The sequence below is a fragment of the Gallus gallus genome, chromosome 20 (genome assembly GCF_016699485.2).
Source record: "Gallus gallus isolate bGalGal1 chromosome 20, bGalGal1.mat.broiler.GRCg7b, whole genome shotgun sequence".
In the NCBI taxonomy this organism is placed as follows: Eukaryota; Metazoa; Chordata; class Aves; order Galliformes; family Phasianidae; genus Gallus; species Gallus gallus.
Genome location: NC_052551.1, coordinates 9442028 through 9460338, shown reverse-complemented (window position 1 = coordinate 9460338; position 18311 = coordinate 9442028). Strand labels below are relative to the sequence as shown.

Sequence of the window (18311 nt, the reverse complement as noted above, 5' to 3'; positions counted from 1 at the left end):
TGAGTCAGAATTTGGCCCTGTGATGGTTCAAAATCAGACAATCCCGTTTGCACCCTCTGAAGCTGCTCACCCCTGAGGGACTCCAGCTGGCTCGCAGCCCTCACAAATGGGCCCGGGTTCAAGTTTTAGTGTGGATTAACCTTAGGCGAGTTTTATTGTGGATTAGCCATGGAGCATGAAGAGACCGTAGCACCTCCCGGATAGCACTGCTGTGTGCTGTGATATACAGCTCTGAGGTGGTGTAGTGACCATGTGCGGAGGAGCAGTAAATCCTGTCTTTCAGACATATTTAAATGACACATCAGCTGTCGGGAAATCCGTATTTCACTGCTGTCATCATCAGAAGCTCATATTTCATGGCCGTGGTTTTGCTATAAATGTAATTTTTTATCCTAAAGTGTTCAAATGTGCTACAAGAAATCTCCTGCAAGTCATCTCTGCAGATAAGTTATGAACAGACAGAGAGCCAGGAAGCTTCTCTGAGCTTTCTCCTTTGACACCTTCCACTGAGGGGTAGCTTTAATGAAGGAAAGTGCTGAGTTCTGTGGGACTTGATGGCAGACCCACTTAATGAATTGACTTTTCCCACTGAGAACCTTCACACAAGATCCTGGCCACAGCCAGCACCTCCCTAGCAATAAAATAGCCCCTGGATTGGTAATAAACGTAGTTTGCCACTGGAACTGCTGACACGTTCACTTCATCAGACTGACTTAACGCCTCGCTCTGCCCGTGCCAGACCTACATTAGCTTTCTGTTGTTCCTTCTCTTTTTATTCCAGCCAAACCTTTTCCAAAGGCCTCTTCCCCCAGCCACAGCCCCTCCAGCAGTTACGTGAAGAGCACTTCATCTTCCTCCACAGGCTTCGACTACTCCCACGACGCCGAGGCTGCTCACATGGCTGCCACCGCCATCCTCAACCTCTCCACGCGCTGTTGGGAAATGCCGGAGAATCTCAGCACCAAGCAGCAAGAGGCGCCCGGCAAGGTGAGCGGGGTTGGAACTGGAAGCTTTAGATGGGAGAAATACCTTTGTTTTTTATCTCTCCTTTCATTTTCACCTTTAAATAGAGAGGAAAGGAGCACGTTGTCACATATTGCCCCTTCCTTTCTGACATGCTTTTGGTGATGTACCACATGGAGGAGGTCACTGTGGCTCTTAGGATGTTCAGGAGATGTGTCATAGTTCAAATTATCCATCTAAGATGGGTTTCAGTTGCTCACTGCTCAGTATCTGATGTCATTTTAGGTTTCCCAGTTGCATCAGGAGAGCACGGGTTTTCCTGAGCTCCTGTGTCCCATGCCCAGCCTTGGGGAGATGTCTTGGATGCCGTGGGACATCTTAAATGGCTCTGGATGCCTGTGTTCAGGCAACTGAGACAAAATGCCTCATTGCTTTTAGGAGAGGGGTGTGTTTGCATGACACGTTTCTGAAAATCTTTACCAAAGAGCATCCCTTCCCATTCAGTTCCTTCTAAGTGACTGCAGAAAAGGCAGGACATGAATAAGCTGCTCCCTAGCTTCCCCTTGACATATGGGGGCAAGGATCCCCTTAGGGAATTTCTGGCAGCTGCTAACATTGGGCACATTTCCAACTTTTCAGTCCATGGACATTGAGGTGGATGAAAATGGGACTCTGGACTTGAGTATGAACAAGAACCGCAAGCGGGAGAGCACATTTCCCAGCAGCAGCAGCTGCAGCAGTAGTCCCAGCGTGAAGTCCCCAGATGTGTCCCAGCGCCAAAACAGCACCAGTGCCACGAGCAGCACCATGACCTCCCCCCAGTCCAGCCAGACCTCCCGCCAGGACGAATGGGACGGACCCATTGACTACACTAAACCAAACCGTCAGCGGGAAGAAGAGCCAGAAGAGGTGAGCAGTGGCTCTGGATGTTTAAGTTACAAATCTCAGTGGAGGGATGAGTTTCATATTTGCTTGTACTGTTGTCCTGTTTCCCCCAGCACCCCTACTTTGTCACTTAGCCTCATGGCTGGGGTGCAGGAGGAGGCAGGTCCTGCTGGGGATAAGCCTCAGTCCGTCTGTGAGACCTTGGTAAAGCCAAGTGTAAGCCCTGTACAGATACACTTTGAGCATTTCTCCTATAAACAGGGGACATCACTGGCTGTTTGATCTCCAGATGAGGACCAAGGTGCTTGCAGGCTTCAGGAGTGCTGGCAGTGCTGCCTTAACTTTGAGCTGGGATGAACCTGGGGTCCTTTCCCACTGCAGCTCAGCAATAACGGGCACCACTGCAACCACTTCTGGCTGTTCTCTTGCAGTCAGAGCCCGCAGCCCACTCTTTTGCCTCCTCGGAAGCTGATGAGCAAGAAGTGTCGGAGGAAAACTTTGAAGAACGAAAATATCCAGGGGAAGTTACCTTAACTAACTTCAAGCTTAAATTCCTCTCCAAGGACATCAAGAAAGAGCTGCTCACGTAAGCCCTGCCTTCTTGTCTCTTTTTCCAATGTGTATAAGAACACATCCTCAGTGACAGCCAGGCTGGTAGCAGACAAAATTTGTCAACAAATACATTGTAAAAATGAGAAGTGTAGGTGCCTTTCTGGCTGTGATTGTTCTGATTTCATCTTAGGGCTTCAAATGAAAGCTTAAAGGGAAACCCTGCCTTCATACAACTTCTTATCCTTATCCTAAAGCCATTCCCCTGTGCTCTTGAGATTCTGCAATGCTGAAGGGCAGTTCCTAAGTAGTTCTGTGCTCTCTGTATTCACAGCTACTGCTGTGTGAACCCCTTTGCAGGGCCTGTTCTCCATGGTATTTTCCTCTAGGAGTCTTTCTGGCACAGTGGTGGAGCCTTTCCAAGGTCCCGACCTCTTGTTTTGGGATGCTGAGTGATGCTGTGAAGCTAAGAGCATCCAAAGGAGCTCAGCACCTTCCCAGTGCACTGGCCTTCCAAGTGCCTCGTTGGGAAGGCAAGGCTTGTTGGGTAATTAATATAGAGCAGTGGGTCCCATCACCGTGATACCGCAGGGCCACAAAATGTGAACTCTGGCTACAACAGGACTGCTGTCATGCTGCATTATTATTGCATTATATTCATTACATTGCATTATATACTTTGGAGAGGTCTAATCTAAACTCCTGTCTTTATTCATGGCTTTGGATGGGGAGAAAATAGACCCAGGTCTTTATTAGATGACACGATGCTCTGCATCCCTGCTGATCCCCCACAGTCATGGTCCGTGCTTAGAGCTGCAGTGTGGATGTGTCCCCACTCTCATGGCTGCTGGGATCAGTCTGAATTCCGTAGTGCTGAGTTCTCCCCTCCCAGTGGATCTGCCATGCCTGGGCCTCTTTCCTGCAGCCTGACCTTCCTATATGCTAAACAGGGGAGAGGTGATGAGCCTCATTTTGCTGGCCCTATACAATGCTGCTCGTTACTTGGCTACGCAAGCAGGAAGCTGATGGAAGAGTGTGGCCAGGCAACGAGGAGGTCCACAGGGGAAAAGCAGCCGCTTTCCTAAATGAGCAAAGCACAAACCAGCTGTCCTATGCAAAACTCTCAAGGCTTTTTGGAAACTCAGCAGTGATGTGAATAGCAATTCTTGAGGTAGAACCTTGAAGACCTGCAGTGCTTTAGTTGCATTATGAAGGGCAAGAAATTTCTTCCCTGGAATAAATAAATGGTGTCATGGCCAACCCTGAGCTGTCTCTCCTCATTTAGTACCATTGCTCCTCTCTGGCCCGAGAGCTGTAACGAATGATGTGTAGTTAAGCCAGGAGCTGTCTGTGTCTGATTGATGCTTGGTGTCTTATGTCGTCCCTGGTGGGGATGCGAAGGTGCCATCTCTCAGCCCTCCCGTTGGCAAAGAGTGGGTACCAATAGCAATACATCGCTGCTGCTGGAACAGCACTGAGAACCCAAGTATTTTAAACACTTTCTTCACATTTACCACATGTTTTTCTGTTAAAATTGTGAAGAATCATGAACTTCTGGGAACAAAAAAAGGAAGGAGCTAGTGTATTTGGCTGTGAATGGGGCCAAAGGCAAGGACACTCCATTGCAGATACCAAGGAGGACTCGCATTGTGCGGTGAATTAATCCCTTTCCAGCACTTACACCTGTGTTGTTGTTGTTGCCCAGTTGCCCTACCCCAGGCTGTGATGGCAGTGGACACATCACGGGAAACTATGCCTCTCACCGCAGGTGGGTTCACCTTTTTTTCCATGGTTCAAACTCTAAATACAACTTTAGTTTTTAGTATATTTTTTGACCATGTCGACGATTTGGTTGTGTTTCCTCCCCACCTTCTGTTACCCTTCTCCATCCCCACTCCCCAGCCCTTTTTCTTTTTCTTTTTTTTCTTTTCTTTTCTTTACTTTTCTTTTTTTTTTTTTTGGCTTATCCAGATATTCCATCTCTTCTCTTTCAGCCTTTCTGGTTGTCCTCTTGCTGACAAGAGCCTCAGAAACCTCATGGCTGCCCACTCTGCTGACCTCAAGTATGTTTGCGCTCAACTTGGAACTCCTTTTTTTGCTTTCCTCCCCCTCCCCCTTATTTTTTTGTTCCTCTCTCTACCTTCCCTGCTCCCCTTTTGTGCTCTGCTTTTGCTTTTTTTATCCCCTCCCTTCTCCTTTCGAAACTGATCAGAGTCTGCCTGCGAGGAGCTCTGGTGGAGCTCAGCTGTCATGTTGGGAAGATGGTTGCATGTGGGAAGGGGTATTTTGGGGAGAGGGTATCACAGAGCTACGCGGAAATAACCCAGACCCCTGGCGGGCTCCGTTGGATAAAAATAAGCTAATTTATTTTTCATTTGATGTCTTTTGCCCAGCTCCTGTTCCCTAAATTTGTGCCATCACCCTTTCTATTCATCATTTTCGTATGACTCTCAAATAATCCAAAGCCATAGTAAAGGCACACACTTTGGTGCTGGGTACAGGCACAGGTGGGGAAATAGTGCCCAAGCATAGCAAAAAGAAGCCAACCCTTTCAGAGAATACAGTATGACAGTTTTATGCTATGCTGTAGAGGCTGTTGGGGATCCAGTGGCAGAGATTTCCATTCATTGCCATGGGAGTACAATTGGCGGGGCAGTGGGAACAAGCACACGGTGCTTGGTGAGGCAGGATCTGGAGCAGATGTAAATGGGAAGAGCTGTATGCACGTCTGTTAATGGGTAGCAAAAAGCTCATGGACACCTGAATGTCTTTGTTGCCAGTTCTGCTCCAGAAAGGAGCAATCCAGCCTTGTAATTGACATTCAGATGTGTTTCTCCTAATCCTGTTTCCAGCTCTACTTCCAATGCTTCTCATTTTCAGGAGCTTCCTTGCTACCCAGGGGAGTTTCCCAACTGCTCCCTTAGTTTGCCTTCCCTAAAGAATGCCTTAATAGGAATTGTATTTAAAATCAATGGGAGGACCTGAGCCTTCTCCAGCCAACCCACATCTCTGGGGGAAAAGTGAGTGTTTTTCCAACATCTCTGCCACAGACACAGCCTGTCTTTGTAGGCTGATTCTCCTCTTAGCTTCCTGCTTTGCTGAATCCAAATTTAGGATTACTTCAATGGTGAGATATTCATAACCATAACTGAGTAGATTTCTACTGAGAGCAAAAGCTCACGGGGGGCTTCACATGGCACTGGCTTAGCATAGACAAAGTCCTGTGTCCTGTATGCAATGGGTGACACTAAAATGAAATGGTGACCAGAATGATGCATCCCCCTGTGCCCTCAGGCACGTGATAGTAGTGTTTTGCTACCAAAATACTACATAAATCAGGCAACTCCTGGCCAAAGCAAAGCTTCTCAGTGTTACTTTCCAAGTATTGTTCTCTTTCTTTATCCTGCTGCTTCTGCACCAGACCTGGGTCTGAGCAGTCTCTCATAGCCCCTTGTACTGTTGCCTGGGTCAAGCATTGAGCACTTCACCTTTCCCACATGCGCTGGCCTCGCAGGCTGCCGTGCTGCCACCCCACTGCCCATCAGCTCCCCGATGCCCAGGGACACCGAGCATCCATGCATCTACTAACCAGTGGTGCCAAGCCAGGCAGAGGCAGCCTTAAAAGTGGGGATCAAGAAAGTTAGGGCACAAAACATCCCCCTGAAAGCAAGGGACCTTTGCAAGCTCGAGGCAGCAGCTCAGTCCCCCCCGCCGCTCCAGCTCCATGCGCTTGACTCGAGCAGCGCTGGCTAATTGGCAGCCTGGCACTGTGGCCCCAGCGAGGGCTCCTTGCTTCTCTTTCTGGTCCCCATGACAACTTTTATGCCTCACCTGCAGTGTTTGGAGCGGGTCTTTGTGCTTGTGGCACTTCAGAGCCCCTCACCTTCCTTACTTCCGTGGCCATAATGATGCGGTGCTCAGCTCGCACCATTATTATCCTTGCTCCCTCTCTGCGGTGCGCAAGCTTTTGTGCAGGGCTGTGTGATCACAGAAGCATTCTTCCAGGCTTGGCCTTCATTCACGTTGCCGAGCACTGGATGCTTACTTCCAAACCCATGATCGTGGATGCAATGGATGGGAAGGGACCTGAAGTCCCCTTCAGAGCCCCCGAACCTAACCCACAGTGTCACAGTGAGGTTATGGTCACCTTGTTTTTCTTTTTCCTTTGTTGCTTTCTGGCACTGGTGAGTTTGGGGCTCTGAGGTCCCTCCTGGGGTGCCCCCAGTGAGCTTTGCTGCCCCATATAACACAGATCCAAAGTGACCTTGGGGGAGACACCTCTGTGGCCAGGCTGTCTGTGGTTGTAGGATATTACTGGGGTATTTTGCCTGTGCTCATATCCAGTCCAATGGCACAGGATGGCATTGATCATCTTCCTACATCTTTCTCGAGAAGATGGGCCTGGAAGCCTTTTCTTGCCTCCCTTATTATCATTGCTCTTCAAGGTGGGGACAAGTCGAGGATTCGCATCCCTCCCCACTCCTCACCTCTGATGCCCACACCTATCAGCACAGGAACAGCAGTGCTGTGGCTATTCCTGCTGTTCCTGTGGAGGGAGAAGGGGCAGGGAGGAACCCTGCTTTGGTGCAGCCCTGCTCTGTGTGTGCCCCCCAGCTCACCGCAGCCTCCTTTCCTCTGCAGGTGCCCTACTCCTGGCTGTGACGGCTCTGGTCACATAACAGGAAATTATGCATCACACAGAAGGTAAGATCTTCTCTTAAATTATTTTCTCTTTACTTTGTGTTTTTTTTTCCCCTTTTTTTTTCTTTTTTTCTGTCTTCTTTTTTTTTCCCTCTCCCTGCAGTGGGCAGAGTTGTAAAGTTCTGAATAAAACATTAATGTTACTGACAACTGAAGCCTATTTTCATCTCTTTAATCTGACTTTTTTCCTTTTTTTGATGTTTCCAGCCTCTGATTAGAAGCTCCCTTCAATAGAATAAAAGACAAAGGGTCAGATTTTAGCTGATGCAATGTTCCTGTTAATAACGCTACCTATTTATGACTTCTATTATCACTTTATAGCATTAATAGCGGAGATCTGAGCCTTCTGTTTCAACAATTCCATTAAACATTGCAGGCTGTTAGCAGATATCTTCTTATCTAGACACCGTTAATTACTGTCCATCTCCTCAAATACACATATTTTTTTCTCCCGACTTCTCCTCGTGATGTGAAGCTGCAAAACGAGAGAGATCAAAACCGCGTGCGAAATTCGGGGGAAGCTGATGAGGTGGGGGCCGTGCCAGTCAGACAGCCCTTTCTTCTCTTTTCAAACACAGTCTGTCAGGCTGCCCTCGTGCCAAGAAAAGTGGGATCAAGATAACCCCGACCAAGGATGATAAAGAAGACCCGGAGCTGATGAAGTAAGTGTGGACGAAGAGAAAATCACCGGTGTTGTAAACGAGGGTAAAAACCCGCAGTGGGGTGAAAATGCTGGAGGCTTTCAGGGTGGCAACGGGCACACGAGGGGTGCTGGCACAGGTAGGGTCAGGGTGTGGTTGCCCCGCATAAAACGTGCTTTGTACAGCCTTGGCTACTGCTGAATATTCCGAGCTGGAGAAAGGAGCTTTGAGAAGCGGATGATATTTGAGCCATCTGCTCTGTTCTCACTCCTCTGTCTCCAGGAAGGAAATCTTCCGAGCTAAATGAACTGTGTGATAATTAGCAGGAGTTAGCGGAGTTTATTAAAAATTAAGCGACCTAGTTGAGAATCTGCAGGAAAAAAAACCAAAACCTTTTGGACTCAGATAGTCCTGTATTGCTGGTGGTGTTGCAATGCTATTTTGTGACACAGTAAAGGAAAGGAAAAGCAGTGAGTGCAGCTGTGCAACTGTTGGCTGTTGGGCTTTTGCACTGATGGTTGAGAATGCACCAAGCGGCTCCTTCTGCTTTGAAAGAGATCACTTCTCAGTGCAAAGGGGCTCTTACAGGGTTTGCTTGCTACAGTGCAGCTGGTGCTTGCACAAGAATGCTTCCCACAAAACCAGTGTTCTTCCCAGTACCTGGGGCTGTCCTTGATTTTTGAAAGCTAATGGGGGGAAGGAATGTGCTGGAGCATCACTAGGGATGGGATTGCTGGATCCCAGAACGACCTCAGTGGCCTTGCTGTGGCTTTGCTCCTATGCTTGCAGAGGGATGCACGAGGACTGAAAGCACCCCCTGCAGCCCGTAGTCCTCTGCTAGTCCCAGAATAAGCAGCAGCCCCTCTGAGATGTGCAAAATTACTCAGTGCAACAATTCCTTTGCTGAATAGCAAGCTGGTGCTTTGTCTCCAGCAGCAAGGTGTGCACTGTGCACATCCCTGCAAGGATGCATTGAGGAGCTTTGCCTCCAAATCCATTCCTCTGCTCCGAGGGGCACTTGGAACCCATCTGAGTTTTGCACGTTGCCACCAAGGAGAATGTCATTCAGTCCCCATTGTTTTGCTGCTCATCCTTCCAGCAGTTTGATATAGATGTGGTGGAACAGAGCACCTCAACCTTCAGCCTAGCCCAGGCACCAAGCAGAGGCATCCGTGCTTCCCTAATTGATCAAGTGCTGCTGCTGCTTCTGTTAAATAATAATAATAAAAATATAAAAAAAATTAAAAATGTCCGAGCCAGCTGTTTTGCACAATAAGGCTCTGGTTTATTTTTTTAACAATGAAAGTTAAATTAACAGTGTAAAATATGGAACGGTTGGGCCATAATGGCTGCATGCTAAATGCTGGGGTTTGTTTCTCTCTCTCTCTCTTTCATTTTTTCCTCTCCTTTTCCTCCTGAGGATTCAGTAATTTGCTCATGATCATACAAAAGCAATGATGTTATGAATTTACCGAGGATCCTGCTGGCAGGGATATTATAAGTGAATTGTGCTGCATTTGCAGCTGATTAAAATCGAGATCAGCATTTTTCAAATTATCTTGGGAAAATAATGGGTGTGCAGCTCCCCCTTCTGCTGTCAGCTCCTTTTTGCACGAAATATAAACAATGAAGGGAATCGTTGCTGTGGTGAAACAGAGCTTGCAGTTTCCAGGAGCGGCTCAATGGATATTTTGCTGGGGTAACTCAAAGTCCCTGATTGCTTTCAAGCGGAGGACAAGGGGTTATATTTGCCATTTCTTACCTTTTTATAGGGTAACCTCCCTTGAGTAATAAACTTTTAACTGTATTTATAATTGACTAGCATCTTTAAACGAGTGCAAGACGCAGCAGAAATCGTAATAGACAGTCAAGGCTCTGCTGAATGGCCAAATTCAGTCAGCGTGCCATTAGGTGGGGAGTTAGCAAGTGAGGCATGCCAATTAACACTGCTCGTGTCAGCACTGCCCCAACACCTCCAGCACCATTTCCCTGGCCCCAGTTGGCACTGGACGCATGGGATGGGCAGCAATTCCTGCTGCTGCCCAACCATGAGCACGCGGTTCACTGCCAATGTGTTTGGTGCAAGTGGATCATCCCTGGGGTGCTGCCAGGATCCCCAAAACCACAGCTATTTACCGTCTGTCTTAAGGTGTGGGGACATCATGTCAGCTGCTTTTTGGGTCTTTTGCTGTGAGCGTGGCAGTGGTGTGATGCCCGCTGGTTGTCTTTGGTTCTTTTTAGGGGAATGGTGTAGCTCTTAATTTCCCATCTGCTTCCCATATCCATTGCTGTAAAAACAGCACTTCTACTCCCTGAGGGGTTTTTACCATTAGATATATTTGTTAGAAGTAACTAAATATCTCTATCTCTGCCTGCTGGTTTTTGACTTGAAAGCACTTCTCCTTGTGCACCATGCAGCTCCTACCCCACAGCACCGGTGGGTGTGGGATGGCACTGAGCAGCTCAGCCCCTCTCTGCTGCTCTCAGTCCCCCTGCCCAGGGCTGAGCCCCAGCTGTGACAGAGCTCACTGCTTTTGTTTCATTGCCATTCATAATCTCTAGCCACAAGAATAAAGTATAGAGACCAATGAGTCCCATGAACTCTTAAAACCTATGCAAGGAGGTGCCCCAGCTGATGCAAAGTGATGTGACCTCCATCAGTGAAGCATCCACCACACAAAGTCATAGAACCATTAAGAATGGAAGATCTCTAAGACTCCCAAGACCAACCCCAGCCCACCCCACCGTGCCTACTGACCACGTCCCTCAGTGCCACATCTCCACAGATCTTGAATACCCCTGGGGACAGTGATCCCACCACCTCCCTGGGCAGTTTGTGCCAATGCATCACTGTTCTTCCAGAGAAGGAACGTTTCCTAATACACAGTCCGGACCTCCTCTGGTGCAACGTGAGGCCATCACCTCTCATCCTGTTGCTGTTACCTGGTCACAGAGGCTGACCCCCGCCTCTCTGCAGTCTACTTTCAGGGAGTTGTAGTCAGCAACATAATCTCCTCTGAGCATCCGTTTTTTCCAGCCTGAAGTCTGAATGACATCCCCAAGTATGAACGCTTGCTTTCCTGCCTTCCTCTTTCTCGTTTGTCCCTAATATCCTTCCATCCCTTTTCACTTCTCTTCTATAATTTCTTGTATTCCTTGTGCCCAGGTGTCCGGTTCCTGGCTGCGTTGGGCTTGGGCACATCAGTGGTAAATATGCCTCCCACCGCAGTGCATCAGGCTGCCCCCTGGCCGCCCGAAGGCAGAAGGAAGGATCCCTCAATGGCTCCTCATTTTCCTGGAAATCACTGAAAAACGAAGGCCCAACCTGCCCTACCCCAGGCTGCGATGGCTCCGGCCATGCCAATGGAAGCTTCCTCACACACAGGAGGTAAATAAAGACAGAGTCATTAAGGTCGGAAAAGACCTTCAGGATCACCAAGCCCAACCATTGACCCATCACCAACATGCCCTCTAACCACATCCCTCAGTGCCACTTCTCCACACTGCTTGAGCATCTCCAGGGTTGGTGACCCCACCACCTCCCTGGGCAGGCTGTGCCAAGGCATCGCTGCTCTTTCAGAGAAGTTTTTTCCTAATGTTCAACCTTGGGATCATCCTGAGTGTGACAGTTTCGGAGTGAATCTACTCTGAGCACCATTCCACTCTCGATGAAAGCTCGGTAACCGGTGCTTTTAATGCTGCCCTCAGTCAGGTTGCTCTAAGGGCTGTGTTTTCTGCATGGGATAAAAACACTTAGATGTTTTAACTTTGCAGTAGTGCAATGTGAATTGGACAAAATCATGAAAAGCAATAATGTAGTGTCCTTCCATTAGCACGCCAGAGCAGTCCTTCAGCAGCCAAAATGGAGGTTTGATGCCCAATCCATCCAGACTCATTTCACCTTCCTCGCCTGTCATGCCCTCTCTTTTAGAAAATAACACTTTTTCTTTTTTAATCTTTGCTCAGAGAAAATTGCTCTTGCTTTATAAATGAGGACCTTTGTGGCATTATTCATAAAGCAATTTCCTCTGCACCATAAAAAGCTTTTAGAAGAACTGTCTCACAGCATGAACTCCACCGAATGGTACGCGCTCTTGTTGGGAACATAAGCACCTATAAATACAGAGAGTTTATGAAACCCATTTTTACTTGTTTTTCAGTTTGTCAGGGTGCCCAAGAGCTACTTTTGCTGGGAAGAAAGGAAAACTCTCAGGGGATGAAATTCTCAACACAAAGTTCAAGACCAGTGATGGTAAGGATTTTCACTCTTTTCGTCTGGCACATGTGTTGGGGGTATTGAGCCCACTGGCATCTCTTCACAGACTGAAATCTTTGGATCTACTAGCGAATCCTGTGCTACAAGCACCCATTTTTTGGATTGCCTGTGTATTGTAATAGTGAAATAGCGCTGAAATTTGAGTGTTGGTTTTATTATTTTTTTTTTCCTCAGATATTCTCTGGCATTTTCACAAATCCCTTTCAGTCATTCAGTTATTTTCATCTATCTATTTCATCTATTCTAGGACTTCTAATCCCAAAGATATTTCTGGATCTGGGGTCGCGTTAGTGATGGCACTTTGCATTTCTAGTGCTATTGCTGAGAGATTTTGATATTTGACAAGGTTCACACATTTTACCTGAATACTTACGTAGTTTGGAAGATAAAAAAAACCTGTGCTTTTCTAGAAATGTTCCCTTATTTTATTAGCACTGTAACTTCTGATGGAGATATGCTTTCATTTTTCTTATGATGCCTTCCCAACTTGAGACCAAACAGAGCAAACTTGAGTTATCAGAGTGATCAACCTTGCAGGGCACATGAATGCACTGGACTCCAACTGTTGGGCTCTCGTTCACTTTTGCATTTACACACTGACCTATAAAGTATGATTATAGTTTTTTTTTTTTTTTATAAAAAAGCAAACATTAAAGAGAGAGCAAGATGTGCATTCTCTATTGAGGATGTGAAAGCAAAGGCGAGGACTTGGTGAGCTGCGATGCTTACCCAAAAGCAGAGGCTGACCACCTGCTGCTTTCCCTCCCACAGTTCTAGAGAACGATGAGGAGATCAAGCAGCTGAACAAGGAGATCAGTGAGTTGAACGAGTCCAACTCGGAGATGGAGGCAGCCATGGTGAAGCTCCAGTCGCAGGTTTGTGCCTTTGGACATGTGCCCGAGCTCCCAGTAGAGCGCTGATGGGTTGTAACCCCACGTGTTCTTCGCTCTGCAGATCTCCAGCATGGAGAAGAACCTGAAGAACATTGAGGAGGAAAACAAGATCATAGAGGAGCAAAACGAAGCCCTGTTCCTGGAGCTCTCAGGGTTGAGCCAGGCTCTAATCCAAAGTCTTGCCAATATCCGCCTTCCGCACATGGTAAGAAAGTTGGGCAGTGCTCAGCCCCAGTTGGTGCGATCAGGGGAGCCATGCAAGATCTGGCTCACGATAAGGCTCACATACAATTACAGAGTGGGAGAATTTCTCTGTACGCACCTACCTGTCCTTTATAAAATCAGTGCTTTGCCTTATCTCGGAGCTTGCATTGTATCTCCCTTTTGTTGTCGTTTTCTGCTGATCTCCCTTTGTATCTATTATTCTGTCTCATTACATCTGGGAGCATTATCACAAAATAGGAAACTTTATCAAGGGCACCCAGTGCCTTTTAGGCTAAGGCAGCACAAGCGGAGATCAGGAGGGATTGGATTTCAACGTCAGAAAGATCTTACAGCTCCCATTATTATGCAGGTAGTTTCAATTCAGTTTTCAATAGCTGGCAGCCAAAGAATAGCATTCTTAAAGAGAGTGTATTTTGTTTAATTTAACAAGGTCTAACAGCCCACAGCATGTTACCATAGAGTTACTGCAAAATGAAAAGGCTGCATTAAAATAGTAAAACCACAAAAGGCTATTAATTACCTTCTCTCTATTCCCAGGAATGTAATTACTGTTGTCAAAAACAGGTGTGTGGAGGGGGGCTGCGTGCTGGTTGGGAAGCTGTCCTCTTACAAGTAATAGCAACCATCACGATGATCAAGAGGAACAAGCTTTTGATTTCTCTTTTTTCTGCCATCATTTTTTTGGGAATCCTTTTCATCGGGGCTGGTATTTAAATTCAGGCTGGTTGGAGATATGCCATGCTCCAGCAGAGCAGTTTTGGACACTATTCACCCAGCTGCTTGACTGGCACAAAACGGCTCACTGAGTGCTTTTTTTTGTGAAGTATTTGACGCATAAAGGTCAAATAAATTGTTCAGCAAATATTTTTTCAAGGTTTCAGGCAACTCTGATTAAACAAGAGCCATGAGACTTGTATGCTCATTTTATCCCGGGCTTTTTCTTCTTCCTCCTTGTTTCCTTTTTCCCTGCTAACTCCGAGATAGATGTTTGCTTGGTTTCAATGGTGCTCCTCCAAAGCAGAGTGCAGACCTGAGCCTGAGGTGCTGGCTCCTGCCCTACCCTCGCCTTTCATTCCCCCCATGATGCTCCAGCACTCCCTGCCTCCTCTTGTCCTCCAACCTTTCATTTCTATGCCTCAGTCTACCCTCCAGTCACAGTGCCTGCATATGCTTAACCTCATGCTGTTGATAGTTCCATGTGGCCAATGCATAAACTCATGCAAACAGTGAAGATTTTGCAGGATCAGGGTTGCGCAGTGAGACTCTTTATGTACAACACCATGCACGAAGAACCTCCAATGTTGAGACCTTTGGCTGTTGGTACAATTAATTGCAAAGAAACATCTCAGAGAGTGGTGAGGCACTGGCACAGGCTGCCCAGAGAAGCTGTGGATGCCCCATCCCCGGAGGCAATCAAGGCCAGGTTAGATGGGGACCTGGGCAGCCTGATCTGGTGGGAGACAACCAGCCCACAGCAAGGCATTGGAGCTAGATGATCTTTAAGGTCTCTTCCAATCAAAGCCACTCTATGATTCTCTCCCCGCTCTACTACTAACGCTTCTGTTTGGCTTTTCTGACTGCAGGAGCCCATTAGTGAGCAGAACTTTGATGCGTACGTGAACACGCTGACTGACATGTACACCAACCAGGAGTGCTACCAGAACCCAGAGAACAAGGACCTGCTGGAGAGCATCAAGCAAGCCGTCAAGGGCATCCAAGTTTAGTGCCCGGCGATGGGGATGGGTGGGCGAGCGGACTGTAAGATGGAACTTTCCCTCCAAGTATTCAGGTTTACAAGTTATAAAACTTGTTTAATGAATGAAAAACAAAAAGCAAAACAAAACAAAAAAACACACACAAGGACCAAAATGTAACCAAGAGGCCATTTCTGAGACGTGGAACTGATCGAACTCAGTGTTCTCGTTTACTTAACTTTGGACCTTCTTGAGAAAAGTGGGATTTTTCTACCTGGACCACGAGGTAGACCAGGATGGAAGGTCAAATTCTCCATGGGCTGTAGGGCTTGGCAGCTGGTGAAGAGCAGGCGTCTCTCATGGGTTGCCACGCTTTTGCAGACTTGATCCAAGGGTTAAAACGTTACAAGAACAGGGTTTTGTCTGATCCAAGACTAGCGTATGACTGGCTTAAACCCTCATGTTGTCTATGGTCGTATGTCCAGATTACCTACTCACCCATGAATTATGTTATATGTTGCTATAAGTGCTGGAGCTGCAAGCTACCTGTAAATCTGAACCTGTGCTGGGCCTCCCAACCCCAGGTTTTCAGATATCCACTGGGCATGGGAACTCTTGAGTATTATAAAGTAGCTTATTTTTATTTTCTGAAAGAAATCTGAAGAGCAGTTCTGGATCTCCAGTGGAAAGCGCAATGGAAAAAAGGTTCTCAGGGAAGCTTTTGGAGTTTGCAACTACAGTATTCCTTTGTCTGTCTTAAATATGAGAATAGCTATTATGAATAGGCCAATACCAGATATTTCATACAGAAGAATTCTTAATGTGTCATGGTCCGGTGTTTATGATTTTTTGGAAGTCTGTTTGATGACAGTTCTGGTTCTTTTCATTATTGTGATCATCCTTACAGTGGCGCAGTACTGCCAGTCCAGAGATCATACATCAATGCCAGAGAACGTTTGAGATTGCGATGAACTAAAAAAGAAACAAGCAAACAAACAAACAAAAAAAACCAACAAAAAGAGATGTTAATTGATGGCCAGCAAAGTGCTTACCTAACATAAATCAGTGGTTGATTTCTTGCAGGTATCCACATAGCGATGGGTTTTCTTGGTTTGGTGTTCTATTGTTTGTGCAAAATCACAGCACAAGCACCATTCTGGAGGAAAAAAAAAAACAACAAAAAAAGGCATTCAGGTATTGGATATTCTTCCAAAGAAGCATTCTGTAAGCTCGGGACACGCAAACCACCTGGGGGAGCGAAGAGTTGACCCAAGATAATGAAGGGGAGAAACCCCTTTGGGGTCCCGACATGGGTGTGTTCACTCCCTGCATGGCTCCTGGAGGCGGTGGGGAGGATTTGGGTGGCCAATGCTAAAGGCAAAGCTGTGGTGTCATTTTGAGCCCAATTCTGCGGATATTTAGGGTGTAATCCGTGATTTGGAGAGGTCAGTGGGGAGCTTCCCATTGACTACAGCAGGCATTGAGCGCAGCGTGGCGCGGGTTGGTTCCTGCTGGGACGTGCCATGCTGAGCCATTTGCAGGATCAGGCTCCACGAGTTCACCCATTTTAGAACCCATTCCAAGTGCAAAAATACAAAAGAAAGGGAAAAAAAAAAAAAGATATAACAATAATTTGAGGTGTTAAAAACACGATGTTCTTAACATGTAAATAGAGTCCAAATTGATTGTGACTGCAATTCACTTAGTATTTAAAAGTAGAGAAATTGCACTTCCTGGAAGAAAGAGAGGAAAAAAAAAAAAAGAAAAAAGAAGTAGTTAGTTTAATTATCCTGTAAATTATTTAATTTCGGCAAGATGTATGTAATTTATATTTACAACACCTTCTGTTCACTTTTGCTATTTATTTAACTTTTTTATTTATTAATTTTATACTTACTTTAAAACTGGACTCCGCACCATTGAAAGAAAAAAAAAATGAAGATAAAAGAAGCAAAAAAAAAAAAAAGTTTAAAAATTAAAACTTTTGACCATAAAAAAGGACATTCCCAAAAAAATAAATAAAAAAAAGAAGAAAAAAAAGAAAGAGAGAAACCGCTACCTACAACTCCTACTTGTAATTTTGATGCAACCAAGTTATTTTTTATATATTTTGTTATTTATTCTTTTAAGGATGGGAATTTTTTTAAAGATATTTTATAACTGAGACTTTTTGATAATTTTTTGCTTTGTTTTTTTGCCGGGGATGGGGCGCCAGGGGGAGAGAGACGTGGTCAGTTCTTCTTTTCTTTTTCGTTCCTATGGTTTCAGGCACTGATAACAGGCAATGAGAATGCTGTATTTATTATTTATTTAATATTTAAGTCGGGGGGGGGGGGGGTCGGGGGTCGGGGGGTGGGAAATGAACTGTGCTCTCTTGTTGTATATTTATTTTGTTGTTTGTGTGTCGGTTACGTGATGACGGAGTACTTGTTTATGTGAAGGAATACTGTTAATATTTAAATAATAAAGAGTCGATTGAAAGTTATAGCAGGCTACATGTTATTCTGTGAAAACCAATACTGTGATCTACTTTCCTCAGGAAATGTATTTTGCAGACAGAACTTCCTTATGTACTGGCAGGGTTGTTTCATAATAAAACCCAGTTCTGTTTGTGACTTTAGTTCCTATGGTCTTTCTTCGAGCTGCTGCCAACGTCCCCAACGTGTCCCCCGCGGAGCTATGGTGCTAAGCAAGGAGCTGCCATTGGCAGGGCAGCACGCGTGCTTTCACCTTCTGGAGTTACTAAAACAATTACAAGCATTAATCTTGGAGGTTTTGCTGGGAAAGATGCTGGGAAGTCGTTCTTTTTCTGACTGGGTTTAGCGGGCATGGTGGGGATGGGTTGGCGGTTGGACTTGGTGGTCTTACAGGTCTTTTGCAACCTTAATGATCCTATGATTCCCTCACGTCTGTTTTCCCGGCTGCAATGCTCTCAGGTCGTCCTGCTCAAATTGCAGAGCTTCTCCACTGCAGGACGTATTTTCTTCTGAAGCTGCAGCAATGGAGGGAATTCATCACCGCTCGCTTTGCTGGAGATGGCATTCTGAAGCCACCGCAATTTTGGTTTAGCTTTGCTAGAACTGGAGCTTCCAAGGTGAAATAAGGTAACTCACACGGAGGTCATTTGGAGCTGAGGGAGATGGGTTAAATGGGAATTGTATGTAGATCTGTCACTGAGAAATTAATTTCTCTTATTAATGGGGCTGAAACTTCTGGTGTCCCTGGGGGTGGCACAAGTGCTGCAGGTCATGGAGGAGGAGGTGGCCTTGCTGCCGTGGCACAGACATGATAAGGTGGAGTAAATGGGGGCAGAAGAGTGAGAACTGCAGCCAGAAACCCTCAGAGCGAACTTCTGGGATCAAAGAGTCTTCCCTTCAACGCATATACAGCCACAGGTGTTCACTGGCAGTTTTTTCTCTGTTGGGTGTCCTCCAGGCTCTGAAGGATGCCCTTCCTAGGGCTGAATGACTGGCAGAGCTCAGGA

The 18311-nt window shown here is 46.3% G+C and overlaps 1 protein-coding gene across 8 annotated transcripts in view; it reads left to right on the top strand.

Moving 5' to 3' along the window:
* Nucleotides 1–17442, top strand: part of MYT1 (myelin transcription factor 1) — a 56414-nt gene extending 38972 nt beyond the window's left edge. For 4 of the 8 annotated variants that reach the window (XM_015296628.4, XM_015296625.4, XM_015296630.4 and 1 more), the window contains exons 12-23: nt 782–987; nt 1603–1872; nt 2280–2434; nt 4103–4165; nt 4392–4460; nt 7039–7101; nt 7677–7760; nt 10906–11127; nt 11900–11991; nt 12787–12890; nt 12970–13113; nt 14717–17442. In XM_015296628.4, the coding sequence (XP_015152114.1) occupies nt 782–987; nt 1603–1872; nt 2280–2434; nt 4103–4165; nt 4392–4460; nt 7039–7101; nt 7677–7760; nt 10906–11127; nt 11900–11991; nt 12787–12890; nt 12970–13113; nt 14717–14857 (1613 nt within the window). In that variant the 3' untranslated portion in view covers nt 14858–17442. The remainder of the gene's footprint in view (nt 1–781; nt 988–1602; nt 1873–2279; nt 2435–4102; nt 4166–4391; nt 4461–7038; nt 7102–7676; nt 7761–10905; nt 11128–11899; nt 11992–12786; nt 12891–12969; nt 13114–14716) is intronic. The other 4 variants (XM_015296627.4, XM_040650958.2, XM_025142351.3 and 1 more) reach the window with 3 other exon arrangements.
* The last annotated feature ends 869 nt before the right edge of the window (nt 17443–18311 follow it).